Source organism: Balearica regulorum, chromosome 1 (genome assembly GCF_011004875.1).
Source record: "Balearica regulorum gibbericeps isolate bBalReg1 chromosome 1, bBalReg1.pri, whole genome shotgun sequence".
Classification (NCBI taxonomy): domain Eukaryota; kingdom Metazoa; phylum Chordata; class Aves; order Gruiformes; family Gruidae; genus Balearica; species Balearica regulorum.
The window spans coordinates 17,828,848-17,848,503 of record NC_046184.1 but is presented as its reverse complement, the minus strand read 5'-3'; the positions used below and the strand labels follow the sequence as shown (position 1 = coordinate 17,848,503).

Genomic DNA, 19,656 nt, shown 5'->3' with positions numbered 1-19,656 from the left:
AGAGGAAAGCTCAAATAAAGAAGTTCAGATAAATATAATGCTATATGAGTTCATTAATTTCTGCATTCCTATGTGACCATTATTGGAGCAATTTCACTAAATTTTTAAACAAAATGCATATTGTAAGTGTTATTAAATGTTCAGTTTATATGTAAATAGACTTATTAGAAACATCATTATTCATGTAACTGGCTACCAAAAAGCTTCCTGAAGTAGTTAATGCTTTCTTGTAAGCAGCTTAATTCCAAATGATCAACACCAATATACCGTAACACTGTAAAAAGAAAGCTAGTTCATATTTTACATATATGGCATATACTTTGTATAAGATTCATTCTACAGATAGATGGCTTAGAGAGATTCAAGACAATACATAAAAATAAAAATATCTAATAATCACATTATTCGTTAGTGAAGTCAAATTAAAATATTTCTTGCCAATATTACAAACACTTTCCTTCCACAATAACATCTATCACCATACTAATGGCAACTAGTAAAACAGAGGAATCAAATTCACGTTAGATTTAAGCTTCCTTAAAACAACATAATCCTCATAACATCAAAAAATCCTATACTGGAAATGCAGCATATATTTGCACATAGTGAGCCATAGCCACTGCAAGTAACTAACGAAATGCTGTGCATTTAACTACAAAAAAAACTTTCTTATTCAGTCCTAAACTCTATAAGCAAAAATGGAAGGGGTAAACCTAACATGCTAAAATTGCTAAGTATACAATAAAGAGTAAGTATATAGGTTCCATTAGTCTCCTGCAACAATCCAACATCGTATCCCACTTCTGTAGCTTCTGTTTTGCTCAGCATTTAGGGAAAAATAAAAAACACACACCACACTAAAACATGAATAGATTTTTAAAAATATCTCTATATTAAAACCATTTAAAATGTTATTCCCATATATTTCAATTTCTTAGTTTAAAACAACAACAGAATAAGTACAAACCATATTACATTCCAGATACCTTAATTGGTACTTGGCAAAACTGTACCTTTTAAGATGTACTGACTTGCGTCTGGTTGCAGGTACTTTAAATTGCACCAGCTTAACTTTTGCCTCCAGACTCAGTCTGACATTTAATATCCTGTCCCAGTGTTTTGTATTAAGTTAAATATTGAATTCTGCCTCCCATTTATTCTCAACAGTTGTTGTTTTTTTTTCCTGTAGGATATCTTAGTTCCATTAGAAAAGAATTCATTTGTGAGATCAAATGTGATTGTTCAAAGGATACCAATATTTTCTCAGCAAGTCTTTTTGCCATTATTCAGTTTCAAAGACTGAAGTAATCTTTCAATTGGACATGTCTTGTTTCCTGTTCACTTTACAAATTAGGTTTTATTTTTAAAAGTTGGAAAGGCTTGAACATATCATCAGGGAATAAATTGGTGGAGAGTTTAACCCATTTATTCATTAATTTCCTCCAAAGGCTTTTGCAACCATATCTTCAGTTTTGTTATTCAAAAGAGAAGTAAGCCTGAACAGTTCTGCTTGCTGTTTATGTACAGTTTACCTAACCTTTTTGCTATATTTTAAAAATAAATCATGTTGGGTTTTTTAATATACTGTTACCAGTAGACATGCATAACATCCACAGCCCCTGAGCATTATACTGACTTTCATATGCCTTCCCTTTGAAAAACTGCATTCATCAAACACGTTAACATCATCAACCTTCTGACTATGTAATAAATATCTCAACTGCTCAATTTTTAAATCATATTTTAAAAATTCCAACTTCAATGCTGATTTCATAAACAAGACAATCACCACCCGCCTCAGATACTACCAATAGTACTCACTTCCCCATAAAAGTCATAGTTTGGGCTTTTTAAGTAAGACTTCTGAATAGTTCCAAAACAAACACATCCAGCCTTAATTTAGCTCTAAACTATGCTTTGGTTTCTTTGGTTTTCTGGTCTTTTTTTTGGTTTTGCAACTGATCTTTAAGCAAAACAGTTCTGCTTTTGTACATTTATTGCCCCAATAGCTCCCAGTGCACCTTAGAGCACAGAAGATTACATCCCAGGTAAGAGGTGGTAATGTGATACATTTGCAGTAGGTAACACGTTTAAACAACTAATGTGACTTAAAATCCAATTGCCATTAGAAAAAAAGCATCATGGAGTTTATGACCACAAATACTCAAAGCACTTTTTCTTCCCCACTTTGGAAAGAAGATGAAACAAGCCTTACAGTAGAGAAAAGTAATGATTACTAAATGACTCACCTTTAGGTTTCCAAAATGTATTAATTGAGGACCACTTAGAAGATAAGAAATCATGGTAAGAATTACACAAGAAAAGCTGAGAACTTTCAAAATAATGGTATTTAGTGACAGAAAAAGAAAAAACCACCAAAACACCCCCACAACCCACACTTTCTGAAGTCTCTTACTTGGGAAAAAAAAAATCCACTTTATTCTTAAACTAAAACTAAAATAACCTGAAGACAGTTTCTTTGCAGAGGTATGGCAAGACAGCCCAAGATAAGAACTGAATGGGAAAGGATCCTGAACTGGAGTGGTTACAACTACAGAACAAGGGAACTCTACATTTAGAAATTTCTCTAGACTGGGAATCTCAGGAATGCTAAACTAAAATCAAGTTATGGAATGAAGCTGAAGCTCAGGGAAAGCCCATGCTCTTACTTGAAAATAAGAAAGTGACTGCAGTTAACTTCTGCATAATTCCAATTCTTTAAACCTCAGTGTCAGTCCTCAGATTCAAAGCTTAACCTATCCTTATGCTTTAGCTTACTGTGTTTCAAAGTCAGTTTTGAGTTAGCCATAATATTTTTGAGTGTTTTAAAACAGGCATCCTAAACTTCAAGAGGAAAAAAAAGAAATGCTCTTTTCATTACCAAAATCTCAGACAATAACTTTGGAAACAGAACTAAAATAAATTGTACACTGCGTGTTTAATTTCAATTACAGCAGGATATTTGAATACCCACCATTAAGAAGCTGCATATCTGCATTTAGCATTGGAAGGAACTAAGCTGCAAATTTAGTAGAACTCATCAGCAAGAGAGACTCTTTCAGTCACTGGAAATCAGTCTCAATCTGAAGTAAATACTTCGTATTCCCTGCTGAATTATTCTATAAAAAGTAAAGCTATTTAAGTCTACTCTCTGAAAAATTCAATAGTGTTAAACTGTTGTGTGTATAACTCAGAATTTTAAACAGTTCTTAAATGCATGAAGATCTGCTGATAAAGTGTCTTTCACAGCCTCTGGAGAGTAGACAGCACGAGATTTTTACTTCTTTTTAATACAAACATCTTCACAAGTTCTCCTCCCAACCACAGGCAGGCAAACAACAGCTAAAATGCACAACCTTTTGTCATCACAAGTATTATAGTTGAAAAGATTGATGTGAAAAATACTCCTATGAGGAATACACTGTATTTCTGCAGAAGAACCTTTTTAAATATAGTGCAAACACCAAGATTAAAAAAATCCAGTTCTGTAACACCAAACTCAATGAATTCAGATTCCCATAAGCTTGTCTCTGATGCTCAACTGAAACACTTCCATGTGCTGTTCCTTGGTATTTCAGCCAACCTACTGCCGTTGCAAAATCCTCTGACCACCAAGCAAAGTTCAGGGAGCTCAGCCAGACAAAAACCTCACACTACAAAAAAACTGATTAGCTTTTTAATTAGCTTGTGTCCCTGAACTGACTCATGGGTCTGACATCAGGAGAGCCAATGCCACAAGGTAACTGACCACAGCAGTTTAGATTTGTTCATCTTAAACCACTATAGAAAAATCAGGCCAAAAAACCTGCAAGATCCTATCACAGCTTTTCCTCAACACAGTGTTAATCTTTTCTTGCAGTTAATTTAATGCGAAGTCAGAATTAAGCCTTTCGTAGGACAGTGATAGGCTTCGTTTCCTTTACTGCGTGCCTATTTTCAAGAGAACTGTAAGAATGTACTTGTCTTTGAAGTCTCCACAGTTCCATCAAAAGTGCTTGAAAGAGGCCACTGTTATCACATAAGCCTTTCTTTCATAGAAAGCCAGGCTGAAAAATAAAGATATACAGCTGACATGATTTACTACTACTACTCATTCCCCTCCTTTCAGTTTGACAAATTAATCTTGAAATTGAGCAAAAGAACAGAACTTTTATTACAATTCAGCAACAAGACGCAATGTTTTCAAGTATCGTTGATGGATTACAACTCAAGCAAAATTATTTGCAATGCTTGAAAAAACCTATTACTACTAAATGCAAAGGAAGAAGGGGGAAAATAAAATACAACTTACCGAAAGAAGCTTCCATGCAATTGGACGAACCCGTTTGGGAATGCCAGACCAACTCAATTTCCGTAATTCCTCTATTAAAAGAGAAGTATTTCATGAGAACACTATTATCAATTAATATACACAGACATATTCAAATCAGCACAAAGTTGTTTACAACAATGATCATGTCTTCTTATAAAGACAATGAAATCAGAATTATACAGCAATTCTAATGAATTAACAACATACTGGATAATTACTATCCATAGGAATAGCGTCCCTAAGAAACAGTATTTTTATGAGATATCTATTTGTAGCTTTTTCTCTTCTTACTCTGAGTAGAAAATATGGGTTAAAAACACACAAGTTTAAATTATCAACCTGTTAAATAATACAGAACAAAATTCTACATTTTACTTTGTATATACTTACTCCAATTAATACTATGTATATTTATGAATTAACTATGTACATTCCAGCAAATTTGGTCTCTACCATATGCATACATTTTCCAAATTCTACGCTTCAACAAAGACTTCAAAAACCTTCTACCTACCCACCTCAAGAAAACAAAGTACAGAAGAAAGTAATTAGAATAAGAACTTTCTAAACAGATACCACAATTAACTTTGACCATTTTATAGATGCATATTCTCTTCATTTTTTGTTAAGACAAGGACTCCTATTAGCAACATCCATCTTCACCCTCCTATTCCCACCCTGCTCCTACTACTCTGAAAGAAGTATGTATTTATAATATCAAGAAATACAAATTATCATGTTAGGTGTAGCATGTTATCATTATTTCTAGACACATTTACAACTATTTTTAACCAGGAACGAAAACATAGTCCACTGAAACCAGTTGACTTTTTTAAAAATATATCATATATTCCAAGAAGAAGTAATCTGATTTTAAAAAAATATATTGATGTTAAATAATTAATGCAAAAAAAAATTTCTTAATTAGCAATTAACGTTTCTCAAAAAAAGCATCAACTAAAGCAAACAAAACACTCTAGTAACCTGGAGTTTGCAGTATGACATTACCTGATCAATAAGATGCCCTATTTTTATTTTAGATACATGTTAGCAAAAATGATACTTGCAAAATCCATTTTGTCTTAAAATGAGATGACAGCGTTAATATGAAGTTAAATAAATCATGGCCAAAAAAAATTTCCAGCTGGATGAAATTCAGACTTCCATCTCTTTTTCTTACAGAAAATACAGAGAGAAGAAAATTGGCAGGAGGCAGAAATGAAAGATTGTTATGGTCATAGGTAGATGAGTGGTTTCAGGGTGGTCACTTCCAGACAGACATGGGCTTACCAACAATTGTTCAAGTAAAAAAAGTTTACAGCACTGGATGTACACATTCAATTTGAGCAGCAGGCTCAGCCAGGACAACAGCAGCTGCATAGAGATCTCAAAACAGTGAAGATACATCACCAAAATCCAAGCAAAACAGTGACCAGATGCTGCATTAGGATCAAAAAACAGCAAAAACTCAGAAAAGCAGAGAACAACAACAGATATTAAAGAAACAAGATGTTAAAAAGCCCATCATATCAAAGTGAATGTGTTTATCACAAATCTTGAATCCAGTCTAAAGAAAAAGGATGACTTTCTTACAATACCAATGAAACTGTCTTTCATCTATAACCTTTAAAACACCATTGCATTTGACAAAAATAAGCTTCATTAATAGAAGCTTTTCTTTTCCACAACATTTCAAACTCCTGAAAATGTCAAAATACACTAACACAGGAAAAAATTGGGTGGAAAAAATATATCTCCTAATATGTTCTTGAGTTAAAGACATGGTTTGTTCCGTAGTTTTGTCTTTAAATGAATAAATTTGTATCTTTCCTATAGAAGAAGAAATACAAAGACTTCAAGGTGACACCTTGTTAAAGCAAGAAAACATAAATAAGTGAAGGGTATTTTCTAACAGCACAACCAGAGAAATAATGTTATCATGGTATTAAGTGATCATCTTTAGAAGATCTTGATATTTGGCCTGAAATAGACTTTTATCCAAGAATTTCAAGTTAAAACAAAACCTCTGCATTCCAAAGAACAGAAACAGTCAGCTTCATAATAGATGTCTGAGATCAAGAACAGTGTTGCAATTAAAAGGAAAATTTGTAAATACTTATGCCACAGGTTTAGGTCATATCAACTTTACCATTTTCCCAAAGCAAGCAGAAAATGGAGCCATTAATCTGATTTACATGCAACTCCAATTTTCTAGTCTATAAAAGCAGACAAGACACAACTCTAATATTACAAGTTCTCAATGACTGTCAAAAGCAAGAACTACCACACAGTCTAAGAATATTGGTAGTGAATGACCGGAGGCACCACAAAGGAGACTTCAATAGCCATCCTGTTATGGAGCAGTGGCTCCACAACAGGCCTGGAAGTGGCACTAAGTTGGTGATAACAGGATTCTTGATCCACCCATGCAGGTGTCCCTTGCCAGTCAAGGAAGCCCTTCTCCCCTAAGTCGTCCTGGCAGCTGACATAGGTTTGACTTGTATTGTATGGTTAACAGGTTTAATTTGTTGTCAGACTCCAGCTGCAGACACAAGCTGCCCAAGAGGCACCCCCAGACAGCACCTGGTTGCATACCTCACCTTTCTTCCTATTACCTGATCTTCTCTTTCCACCACCCTTCTACCTCCTTTTCTATACCCCAAATTAACAACCCACTCCAATTACTTCATCCCTTAGTGGTGTCAGTTTCACTACAACTATATACCAAATTTGGTATATCTGAAATGATTACCTAGGCACTGTTGGTCTCATAACACCACACCCTCCAAAGTGGCCCCAGTGGTCCCCTCCATGCAATGGCACTGTTTGGACATTTCCCACACAATTCCCTCTTTACTACTTGTGAAATTCAGGCATCCCATAGGGTGCTATCTATAACTTCTGTCAGCTTCTCACACTGTTGTTTATTATGTTCAGCAGTTTCTCACATTGCCTCCAGTAGTTCTCCACACCCTAGGGAGTTAGCTCAGCCTCCCAGCAGGGCAGTCAGCAGCTTAGATATTTGCCTGCAGCCCTAACGCATCTGCAACAAGTTTCAATTCCACCCATGATTCAATGTCAAGTAAATCCCCAAGCTACCAAGCACTAAATCATAGGTAACTATCACTGGTTATATTCTTCTAAAAGCCAAAAAGGCAGGAATCGGTCAGAACAAGTAAAGGCAAAGAAAACATATAAGCTGAACAACACTTGAAAAATGGTATTTCCTATAGTTTATGAATAAATAAAAGAGAGAATATTTGCCTTAACTAAAAACATCTACAAATTATACATATATTTCTCCTCCACTCCAGAACATGATTATAAGCTCCAGTATTGGACTAATAACAACGAAGGTCCCAAGTCTTCAGAAGCAAGGATACTGCAGAAGGACTGGTAGAGCAGTTTTTATGAACAAGTATGTTTTTGGTTTTGGGTTTTTTTTTTTATTACTATTTATCACAGAGTGCAGTGATAGGACAAGGGGTAAGGGGTTTAAACTAAAAGAAGGTAGATTTAGACTGAATGTTAGGAAGGGTGGTGAGGCACTGGAACAGGTTGCCCAGAGAGGTCGTGGATCATAGAATCATAGAATATCCTGAGTTGGAAGGGACCCATAAGGATCATCGAGTCCAACTCCTGGCTCCACACAGGACCAGCCGAATCAGAGCATATGACTGAGAGCGTTATCCAGACGCTTTCTGAACTCAGTCAAGCTCAGTGCTGTGACCACTTCCCTGGGGAGCCTGTTCCACTGCCCGACCACCCTCCCGGTGAAGAACCTTTTCCTGATATCCAACCTAAACCTCCCCCCATCACAGCTTCATTCTGTTCCCTCGGGTTCTATCACTGGTCACCAGAGGGAGGAGATCAGCGCCTGCCCCTTCGCTCCCCCCATGAGGAAGCTGTAGGCCACAATGAGGTCTCCCCTCAGTCCCCTCTTCTCTAGGCTGAACAAACCAAGGCACTTCAGCCTCTCCTCATACGTCTTCCCCTCTAGACCCCTCACCATCTTTGTTGCCCTCCTTTGGACACTCTCCAATAGTTTTATGTCCTTTTTGTACTGTGGCACCCAAAACTGCATGCAGTACTCAAGGTGAGGCCGCACCAGCGCAGTGTGGAGAGGGACACTCACTTCCCTACACCAGCTAGCAATGCTGTGCTTGACGCACCCCAGGATACGGTTGGCCTTCCTGGCAGCCTGGGCACACTGTTGACTCATGTTCAACTTGCTGTTGACCAAGACCCCCAAGTCCCTTTCAGCATGGCTGGTCTCCAGCATCTCATCGCCCAGTCTGTATGTATAGCCAGGGTTGCCCCTTCCCAGGTGCAGAATCCGGCACTTGCCCTTGTTAAACCTCATGCGGTTGGTGATTGCCCAGTTCTCCAATCTGTCCAGATCTCTCTGCAAGGCCTCTACCACCCTCAACGGAATCAACAGCTCCTCCCAATTTGGTGTCATCTGCAAACTTGCTCACAACACCTTTTCTAGTCCTACGTCCAAGTCATTTACGTAAACATTAAAAAGAACTGGCCCTAAAAATTGGATGCCCCATCCCTGGAAGTGTTCAAGGCCAGGTTGGATGGGGCTTTGGGCAACCTGGTCTAGTGGAAGGTGTCCCTGCCCATGGCAGGGGAGTTGGCACTAAATGATCTTTAAGGTCCCTTCCAACCCAAACGATTCTAGGATTCTACAGTTTACTGGGTACCTGATCTATTTGTGTCACTGGTAGTCTAGGTGAAAGGAAACATATCTTATGCATTAGTTTATTACTTCCTTACACAATCATTTTGCTAAAGCTTCAAGTTTTGGCTACTGTTACACACAAGCACACCATTTATAAACCATGTAATAAGCATAGTATATGCAGAAAATAGAAATTAAGTTGCAACTCAGAAATTACTTTTATTACTTTCAACTAACATCAATTGCTCATTCTCAACTCTATAACCCATTGAACTCTAGCTAATATTTCACCTTACTGTTGTTTTTTTTTCTCCTCCTCCCTTAACTTGAACCAAACAGGAATCTATGCACAAACACAGGTACCAACCTCTAAAAACAACCCATGTAAAGCGGAAAAAAAAATCCACCATAAAATGAGATACAAATGTACTGTCAGAATCAGAAACGTGGTGCATATGATTAAATCAATGAGAAATCCTCCAGGACAAAAATTCCACTCACTCTTAAGTAACTCATTTAAGGCCAAAGATAGGAACTATTAAAACCAATTGGAATATAGCTTATTCTAGTAAAACTTCCTATCCTGTGATGCAGCTGACCTTTCCTTCTACATTCAGGACCAAGCAAAGACAGTTTTGAAAAAGAGAATTTAGATTACGGCACTATTTCAAATGAAACCTCCACTTCTAGGCTAAATATAAACAACTACTTATGGGATTAATTGAACTAAGTAGTCATTCTTTGAAAGTTAAAAGGAAAGAAGGAATAATGTTTTATTTCATCAAGTTTCAAGAGGAATCATTTTTCATTCCTGATGCTATTCTGCAATGAACATACGTTTCCTTTAATTAGAGATAGCTTGAGCTATCTTGTAATTCCAAACAATAACGTACATATACTATGGGACTGGGTTTCAGCCTGCTTTTTCTGGAAGAAAATCTCAGCACTGAACATGGAAGTGAAAGTGTACACCAAGGACAAAACATCTTTGTTTTACAACATAACACTTACTTGAAACAGATCCTCTTGACTAATTCTCCATAATGTAGGATTTGGGAATGAATACCTCCCTACATTCTTGAATCCTGAACACAAATTAAATTATTGTTTATGTTTCTCTGCCAGAGCCTTATCCTCTCTGGGTGCTCTTTTTACACCTGGATCGTCTGCTGGGCCTACAGAATCTTTGGCAATGCTCCTTCTCCCAATATATTTGATAAAAAGCATCTAACACTAGTTTTTATACCTTCTGCAAGTCATTTCTTGAACTCTCTTTTAGAAGCGCTTCCATGCATTTGGCCTGACAGGATTTATATTCTGCCCCACTCTCCTTGTTTGACACAGAACTTTACCTTTTGGCTTGCATTTAATAACCTCCTACTGTATTCAATAGCCTCCTCTACTCTGTTGTCAGGTCATACAGGATCCTTCTGAACCTTCTCAAGGCTTTCGTTTCTGTTTTTGCTTTCATAAGTGGTACAGTAATTGCTTTCAGTATGGAAACTGTCAGATAGGTGATTGCAGATCTGAGAGTTAAGTCAATTCTATCACAATGCATTAGCCCTGAGTATGTGATAATTCCATTGCTGCACCAGCACCTACTGCTGTCCTATGTCACAGTCCTCCAAAATTCCAGGATCTCACTACCCCAAAAATCCTACAAAATTCTAGTCCTAACTTTTCACTACAGTGAGCTCAACTAGCATTTTGCCAGTGGCAGACAGCATACATTACAACTGAAAGAGACCATGCAAGAATTTTTATCAGGTATAGTAGCAAGCTTTCATGATTATCACCCCAAAAGCACACGGTCTGACCCTTGCGCATCACTATTGTTAAAGCATAAATTCACATTACGCTTTCCTCTGATGGTTCAACACCAAAACAAGAGGAAAGAAAACCAAGAACTCTGCCCTTCCCAACAACAATCATAAAAGCAGGAAAAAAGTCACTCCTAGAAGACTTAGTCTAACACTACTACAGCATAAAATAAAAAATGCGTCTGGTGACAAGAAAGGTAAGAACAAATTGAAACATACATAGAGTACCATTTTAGATATACAGAAAGATTGTCAGTGAGGCTGTTATAATACTGTTAAAATACAGGAATTACACGTTCATCTTATTTGAAATACATGCAAAACTTTTACAGCAAGTGTATCTATTACTGTTTTTAAGATGGGGTTTTGTCATGGTTTTACCCCAGCCGGCAGCTGAGCACCACCCAGCTGCTCGTTCACTCCCCCCCCCCCATTAGGATGGGGAAGAGAATTAGAAAAGTTAAAGTGAGAAAACTCATGGGTTGAGATAAAGACAGTTTAATAGGTAAAGCAAAAGCCGCGCACACAAGCAAAGCAAGACAAGGAATTCATCCACCACTTCCCATGGGCAGGCAGGTGTTCAGCCATCTCCAGGAAAGCAGGGCTCCGTCACGTGTAACGGTGACTTGGGAAGACAAACGCCATCGCTCCGAACGCTGCTGCCCCCCGCCTCTTCCTCCAAGCTCCTTATAAACTGAGCATGACGTCATATAGCATGGAATACCCCTTTGGTCAGTTTGGGTCACCTGTCCTGTCTGTGTCTCCTCCCAACTCCTCGTACACCCCCAGCCATCCCGCTGGCGGGCAGTGCAAGAAGCAGAAAAGGCCTTGGCCCCATATAAACCCTGCTCAACAATAGGTCCATAGAACAAAAACATCTCTATATTATCAATGCTGTCTCCAGCACAAATCCAAAACATATCCCCACACTAACTACTATGAAGAAAAATCAATCCTCTCAGCTGAAACCAGGACAGTTTATTCTTATAAATCACCCACCAGATCACTTTGTAAAATCAAATCGTAACATGCAATTGAAATACTTGCATTGAAGTTCTCAGGTTACCTTAAGACACATGCATCTTAATTAAAAAAAGGAGCTGAGGAGGATTAAATAATTCTGACATTTTTATCTCAAAATTAAAGTATTAAGTTCTAGTCTGTAAGTTGCCACAGTATCACACTTTTTTAATTTAATTTTCATTAAATTTTCTTTTAAACACCTGGTTCTTCCCTTTTCTTCCCATGTTTCCTACTGAATATTTACCTTTCCCACTGAGAAGTGCTAAGTACATTCACATTCTACAGCACCTTGTAAAAGAAAATCCATTTAAGGCTGAATTTTCTCCATATAACACATGATAAAAAGACTTTTTTTTTTAAAGAAAGTTCCATAGTGGTCCAATATGTAACACACAGCATGCTCCAGGGAGCAAATAGCTAGACATTAATTTGTTGAGAACATAAAAGAGCTACCAAAAAATAAATAAAATAAATAACAAATCTAAAGCTACCACATTTCTGCTGTGTAGGGTACAGACTCCAACCACACAGAGAGTTTATTAATTTTTATTGCATAGAAAGTAACAGTATAGAAGTACAGGTGTGAAGGTTTCAAACTTGGAAATCGCTTTCTTGTAAAAAACTATTTAACTACACATGCCTACCACATAGTTTGCAACACTTTAAATCAAGGCATCAGAAGAAAGTCATCCTCAACCAAGACTTTGAGAGTATCAAGGAAATGTACTTGCACTTATATTTGAAACTTGTCCTCTATTTAATATCTAATTAACCATTAAACTATTTGTCATTGGTTGAAATGTTACATTCTCCCCAGTCAAAGCATAATTTCAATTTATTCTCATTATACTAACTCTTTCCCCTTGTAGATTTCCCAAGGAATTAGATGTCCTAGTTATGAGCTAGTGAACATGCTCCCTGGCACAGGATTTCTACAAAGGAGTTTTAATGCCACCTACAAATCAGACACACATTTTCAATCAAGTATTTTTGCAGTATTATCCTTGCTTCAATATAATTAATGTTTTCTTAAAATTCCAGAACAACTATTCTGAAAGTGAGCAGTTGTAAAACATCCTTATCACAGACATGATCACTTGCTAATAACGTGAGCACAGAATTAAGTTTAACCTACTGATTCAGAGCTCAAATTAGCCAGAATCAAGAGCAGTATTTGTAAAACCTTGTCTATAAACCCTGTCCCAGACTGAAAGGATACTGTCTGATACACTTTGAACCCCACTTGCTACTCTGTCTTTCAGTTGTCTCATTATTTTACATAATTCTGTGAGCAATAAGTGTCAAAATATTTATAAATCCCCATTGATTTTAGATCAAAAATATCTCCATTTGATAGCATTAGCCAACTGTCATTTCTGCTTAGGGGACAGCATTTATTTTTTGCAGAAACACTTTTGTGTTAGGATATCTTATTATGAAGGAATAATGTGGTATGCAAATACTTCTAATTCATATAATTAATTTAATTTTGGAAAAATTCATTCTATCTAGTTTACTACAACACATTCAGATATAAGTTTCTTCTCTCTGAAGAAGAAAAAGTTTAAAGCAATTATTCTAAAAGAAATCTTCAGACAATATCCTTTTACCACAGTAGATTTAAAGATTCTTCATATTCGATAAATCTTTCATGGGGCATTCTACAGAGAAAACACGCCATTAATTTACCAGCTTTCTAACCCCACCAGCTATTACTAGAGCTATTACCCATTACATCTAAAACACACAAGGGGAAACAACCAAGTCTACAAGTATTTTTCTTGGAACTACAAGCTCATCATTCTATCCGTTACAAACAAATAAAAAATAAGTCAAGAAATATTAAAGGAGTTCAAAATTTCTCTGTATGTATTATTCATTTTTGATACAACTGTTATTTCATTGAGATTACTGTAAACGTCTACATGAAGTGATGGCCTGCATGAACAACTCCACAATAGATATGATAAACTAGATTTACATGTTTTATGTTGTTATAACATAAATTCCTTGGATAATTTAACTACACAAAGCTGGAAAATTCTTTCAAGAGCATAGATTCACGGAACCGCAGCTCCCCCAACAGCATGTTATAATACAGGCAGTACATATAGAAAATAGCTTTAATAGAGGGCTTGTTATTACTATGGCAACCACAGCAACTGGTTTCCAAAATGAATAATAGCTCTGTTAGGCACTTCATTAAAATTTTTTTTCAAGCAAACACTGCCCCTAATCTTCTCAATGGAACAAAGAATTATTCTGAAAGCATGCAGAAAACAGAAAAAGTCCAATTCAATGTTGTAAATACAGGGTAAGACCCTTTTTGGGTCCTTTGCTAGAAAATAGTAGGAAAATACACCTTGTCTGCTATTCCACGTAGAAAGTTGGAGAAGCAGAGGTAGGTGAGGTTGATGTTAGAAGGTACAAGAATGCAAGTGAACAGAGGATTAGGAAAACTATGGCAAAAGGAAGATTAATAAAACCATTAAGAAAGAATTGCAACAACTGAAGTCAACAATGTAAATTAGGAAAGTAATTAATGGATAAGAACCATGCCAGCAGAGGATTTTAAATGGCATTATAGTTTTTCATAGTTCTCTTGCAACACTCAATTTCTGCACATCATCGACTGTTTTTATTTTTACCATAAAGCCATTCAAACAGTCTCTAACAAAACTTCCAAGTAGAACTAAGGTATGTCTCTATACAGAAATAGGGAAAATAGGAAATACCACTTACAGTACCAGTTAATGAAAGGAGACAATTTTCCCACTTATTTAGAAATAACAGACAGTATTTATTACTTCTGTTTGGGGAAAAGATGGAGTTTTGGAATCTGTCGACCAATCACACGAAAAATCCAGTTTTTAAAGTGAACAGCCAATAATTGTTTATTTTTGGACAATGTCAGATGTGTTCCATCCCCCTATACCTTTATTTTAAAAAAAAATTCATATGCATTTGGAACAAATAACCAAGGCATAAATTTACTTATTATAATATTAAAGTTTCATGTTAATAAGAAAATACTCCTACAAACCAAACAGACTTAAAAAACCCACTATTGCAATATCTACATTCAAATATGCAATCTGACATTGGTCCTTCATAATGAAACTATAGTACAAGAAGGGCACAACTAAAATAATCAGGATTCATAGATACATGTCTAGATTACTGAGTCACAAAATTAATGCAATTACTCACAAGAGCTAGTACTAGAGAGCTTCCCCCATTAACAAAAAACCCAAAACCAGTAAGTCTACCTAAAATGTATGTTTATTTACCACATAAGAAAAGCAAAGACTTCCTTTCCTGTTATAATTTCCTTTAGCAGGAAATTCAGCAGGAAAGCTGCTGATAAACTCCATGATGTACAGAACAAAGAGGACCCTGATGCGGCAAAGAATTTCACATGGAATACACCTAACAAGCTACAGTTCTGGTCTTGGATCACCTCCTCCATATGCATTCCAAGTTCAGCTTGGAAAAGTCAAATAAAAAAACAGGCAATCTTGCAAAATGAATGAATTTGACGCGGTCATCCAAAATAGTTTAAAGATTGCCTTTCAACTACCGTATTTGGCTCTTTCTGTTCATATTAACATAGTGAACTCTATGCCACTTTCAGACATCTGACATTTCAGTATTTCCTGCCTCCTAGGAGAGCTAATGTCTGCCCATCAACTGGAAGTGAGAAGACTACTGGGACTGTAGTGCATTCCTCATATATGTTTCAGGGATTTGGAAAGGCAGGAAATAAGGCTGAATTTCAGTTTGTGGTCAAGCACTAAGGGAGGTGAAGAAGTTGAACTTAGCTCACAGTTCACAAAAAAGAAAAACTGCTAGTATGTATAATGAGAAATCCTTTTACTCATCTTAATTGTCAGCATTAACCAAGAACAAACGCCTAGCTGTCAAAGAACGTCATCTATACCTAAACTGAACATGGTATTTCCAATACAATCATTGGAATAAAGACTCATAACAGTAAGAGCTACAGGATTGTTTTTAAACATTCAGGACAGGGTTTAAAAGCTTTTCCTCAATTTCCCACCTCTATTACATCAAATTCCTGTAATAGGCTAGTCCATAACCTCTAATCCACGTAAAGTTTTGTTCGTTAACTGCTAATAGGCATTACATCTCCAGAGTAGATGTCCACTATTGCCAACACACAAGGGCAGATCTAACCAATAATCAGTATCAGGGAGGCATTGTAGCACAAACATGCACAGTGAAATATGCTCCACTGTGATTACCTTCCCAAGCAATAACTGCTTTATATATATATACAATTTTTTATATATATGTATTATTTTTTCCATTCCAGTTCTGGACTTCCTTATAAATATAAAAGCAAGACTCACACTTCACAAGCACATTTTCATAGAAAACACTGCTCATATTTAAGCTTTCTTCCACATACTTGTCAAACCGCGACAATGGTTCTACCTTTAATTCATACTGATCTCTGTTCCAGCTTGAGCTGGCAAACATAACTATCTTAATAGGCATTAGGCTTTCATATTGCAAAAGCAATACACATAGTAAAACATTTTAAATGCAAGACTTGATTGCAAGAAAATATAAGGTTTCTTTTTAAAGGAATTCTTCAGTTACATCTTGCAATCAGCAAAATTAGTAACAATTCTGTCTCCTAGGCATTTTCTAAATCTGAACTATTAAGTTATAATTCAAAAGATGCTTCTTTAAAGTTATGTTTGAAGCTGACACACTTTATTGCAAAACAATTTCCTGTTATACTGAATAAAAAAAATCAGAATATAATCTGTTTGCATGTGTGAAGAACACTATCCTGCAAAGGAGACATATTTAACAGACTGTACTGATGTTTCAGAAAGTATTTGCAAGATCAGGGAACCTTATGAAAACTTCCTACTACAATTTAGGTTCTGGTTCTTTTCAGCATCAGAAGAAGCTGAAATCAGAGGGATAAAGTATCAATCCATTTTCTGGAGATGACAGTTAATTCCTACAATAAGGCAAAACATTTGCAGAAAGATTAACATGCCACTTTCTCAGTGGATGCACAAATTCAAGTTGCTGCAAATGAAGTAACTAACTGTGAATTAATTTTCTATTTAACAGTGGAAGAGATGGTGGCAAAAAAACATACAGGATGAATTATACTTCCTTGAGTCTTGCTAAATTGGCTTCGGAGCTCCTCATTACAACATGTAAATTGCTAATCTTGATATTCAAAAACTTCAGCGCCCATAGAGAGTTCAAAGTTCTCAATAGCCTTATTGGTGATATTCCTCCTAAGTTCCTCCCCTGCTGTGTCTCTGCACAATGATGTGGGAAGAAGGCGAGGCTGCTCCCTCAGAGAGGCCATGACTACTACACAGAATACTGAACTTCTTACCCAAGTCTCTTTTACTACCATAATGCAGATTGCATATAGTGTCTGTGTATGTTCAGCTTTCGTGATGCTATCAGGAAAGAAAGGGAGATAGCACATCAAAGAAATTTTTTTTTAAAAAAAGAAACACAAGAACTGCAAGAATACTTCATTATATAGCACCTTTCTTCCTGCTCACCCAGAGTAAAATGTCCCTCTGAATCATATTGTTCACCATATAGCTCAGGCTTAAAGATGATTTTTGAACAGGTGATCACAAATCAATATAGTAAGAGGTACACGATCTCCTAAAAACTCTGCTAAAACTTTATCCGACATGAAAAAACCCCCAACTTTCAGTTAATGAATTTCGCAATTTGTAGTAGAATGCTATCTTCCCCCCCCCCAAGGATCAATTAGCGGTAACTACCACGGTAATTTTGTGTGCACACATGAATTTGGATGATAATTTGGGGATTCTTACTGTTTTTAGAATAGTAATCCCTTAGCATCAGATTAAGTTATGGTCCCACTGTAACCAAACCCATTTGGAAACAGAATTAGTACAGAACTCCACATCTTGCTGAAAGGAACATACTGCCACGAATATAACATGGGAGTTTTAAAGACCGTACTAAGAGCACATTTATTTTTGAGTGGTATTCAGATCAATGGTTTTAACCTAGAACGCTCTCTGTGGACTTCAGCACAGAAAGAAACAGTTTTACTCTCTATGTCATGCTGCTCCAATTGATATTAAGAAAAGTCAGATAAGTGCTCCTCAATGTATAGGCAAGTATTTCCTGAAAGAAGCCCAGAACCTCGGAAATAGGGCTCTTCTGTGTAGTCCACAATGTCTCATATTCGTTCACTAATCAAGTAATCAAGCCATACTTGAATACCAAAGCTCCTGCCCAAAAACAAAAAAAAAAAAGGGGGCAAATATTTAGGGTATAGGCTCCTTTTTCAGAACTGAGATAAAGGGGAAGATTACCTTGTTTGTTAATATGATATGCAGCTGTTTGATCTCAGTCTTTTTTTTGCAATAAAAACTTAAGTCAGTGACAGGTGGTGGTTGGAACTTGGAACAGGAGTGTTTGCTCAAGTCAAAATTAACGAATCCTTGCTAAAAGAACACAATGCAAATTACATTTTTTCTACTCAAAGGTATTGATTCCAGCTACAGTTCTTCCGTAAGGCCTTTGATACAGTCCTCCACAATACTCTTGCCACTAAATTAGAGAGATATGGGTTTGATGAACCTTGAACACTTCCACATTCCACTGCCCCATCATCCACAACTTCTCTGGGAGACCTTTTCAGTGTCTCACCATCCACATCATAAAAAAATTTCTTCCTTATGTCCAATCTAAGCCTACCCTCTTTCAGTTTAAAACTGTTACTCTTGTCCTGTTGCTAAAGGCCTTGGTAAAACATGTGTCTCAATCTTCCTTATAAGCCTACTTGACATACTGAAAGGCTGCTACAAGGTCATCTTAGAGCTTTCTCTTCTCCATGCTGAACAACCCCAACTCTCTCAGCCTGTCCTTATAGCAGAGGTGCTCCAGCCCTCTGATCATCTTCGTGGCCCTCCTCTGGACTCACTACAACAGCTCCATGTCCTTCGTATGGTGGAGGCCCCAACCTTTCATGAGTTACAGTCCCAAATTACTGAATTATTTTAACTTATTGAAAATAGAGGTATAAAAGAGGAACTGAAAAAAATCCAAAAACCACGGAATACTCAAAAGCTGAGATCAGAAAAGGTACAGAAAACACAGAGGAAAAATTGGAAGAAAGGAAAGAGTTTACAAAAAAAAAAAATTAAAAACTGGTCCAATACAGAGCAGAGTAGTTAAAAATGTAATGCAATGACTATGTTCATCAAATATCTTTACAAAAGAAGAAAAGTACACCCTCTGGAGACAAACTACGCAAAATCCTCTCAAAATTGTTTCAAGAGCATATTATCATCTAGTTACAATGAAAAATAAGAAAATAATATTTTTAAATTGAAATATCCCACTAAAGCAGTTATCAGGATAAATGCTGATTATTACGTGAAACCACAAGTTATAAGACCAAGACGTAGAAAATAGGAAGAAAAAATACTAATCCCGCAAAAGAGCAATTAGTATAAGAAATCATTTATGGATACTTTGCACTGATTCCTTTCAGAAGATTTTTAATTTTTTAAAAAAAAAAAAGATGTTCCAAAGCATATTGGTAGAGTACTGACTTTTTTTTATTAGCCTTATTTATTAGCTAAAAAGGCAAGCATGCTTTGCAGACAACAAGCTAACTAGAACAGAACAGGAATGAGAGAGGACACCCTTCTGTGATAATAGTTTGAAAAGAAACTATGGAAAGAAAAGCTGGAGAGGGACTGTTTACAAGGGCATGTAGTGACAGGACAAGGGGTAATGGCCTTAAGCTGAAGGAGGGG

At 36.5% G+C, this 19,656-nt stretch overlaps 1 protein-coding gene across 1 annotated transcript in view; it reads right to left on the bottom strand.

The window, feature by feature from the left end:
• The window catches only part of TBC1D22A (TBC1 domain family member 22A), a 180,386-nt gene that overhangs the window by 148,539 nt on the left and 12,191 nt on the right, over window positions 1-19,656 (bottom strand). Inside the window, exon 5 of the mRNA XM_075742366.1 lies at window positions 4,292-4,362. Coding sequence (XP_075598481.1) covers window positions 4,292-4,362 — 71 coding nt within the window. The remainder of the gene's footprint in view (window positions 1-4,291; window positions 4,363-19,656) is intronic.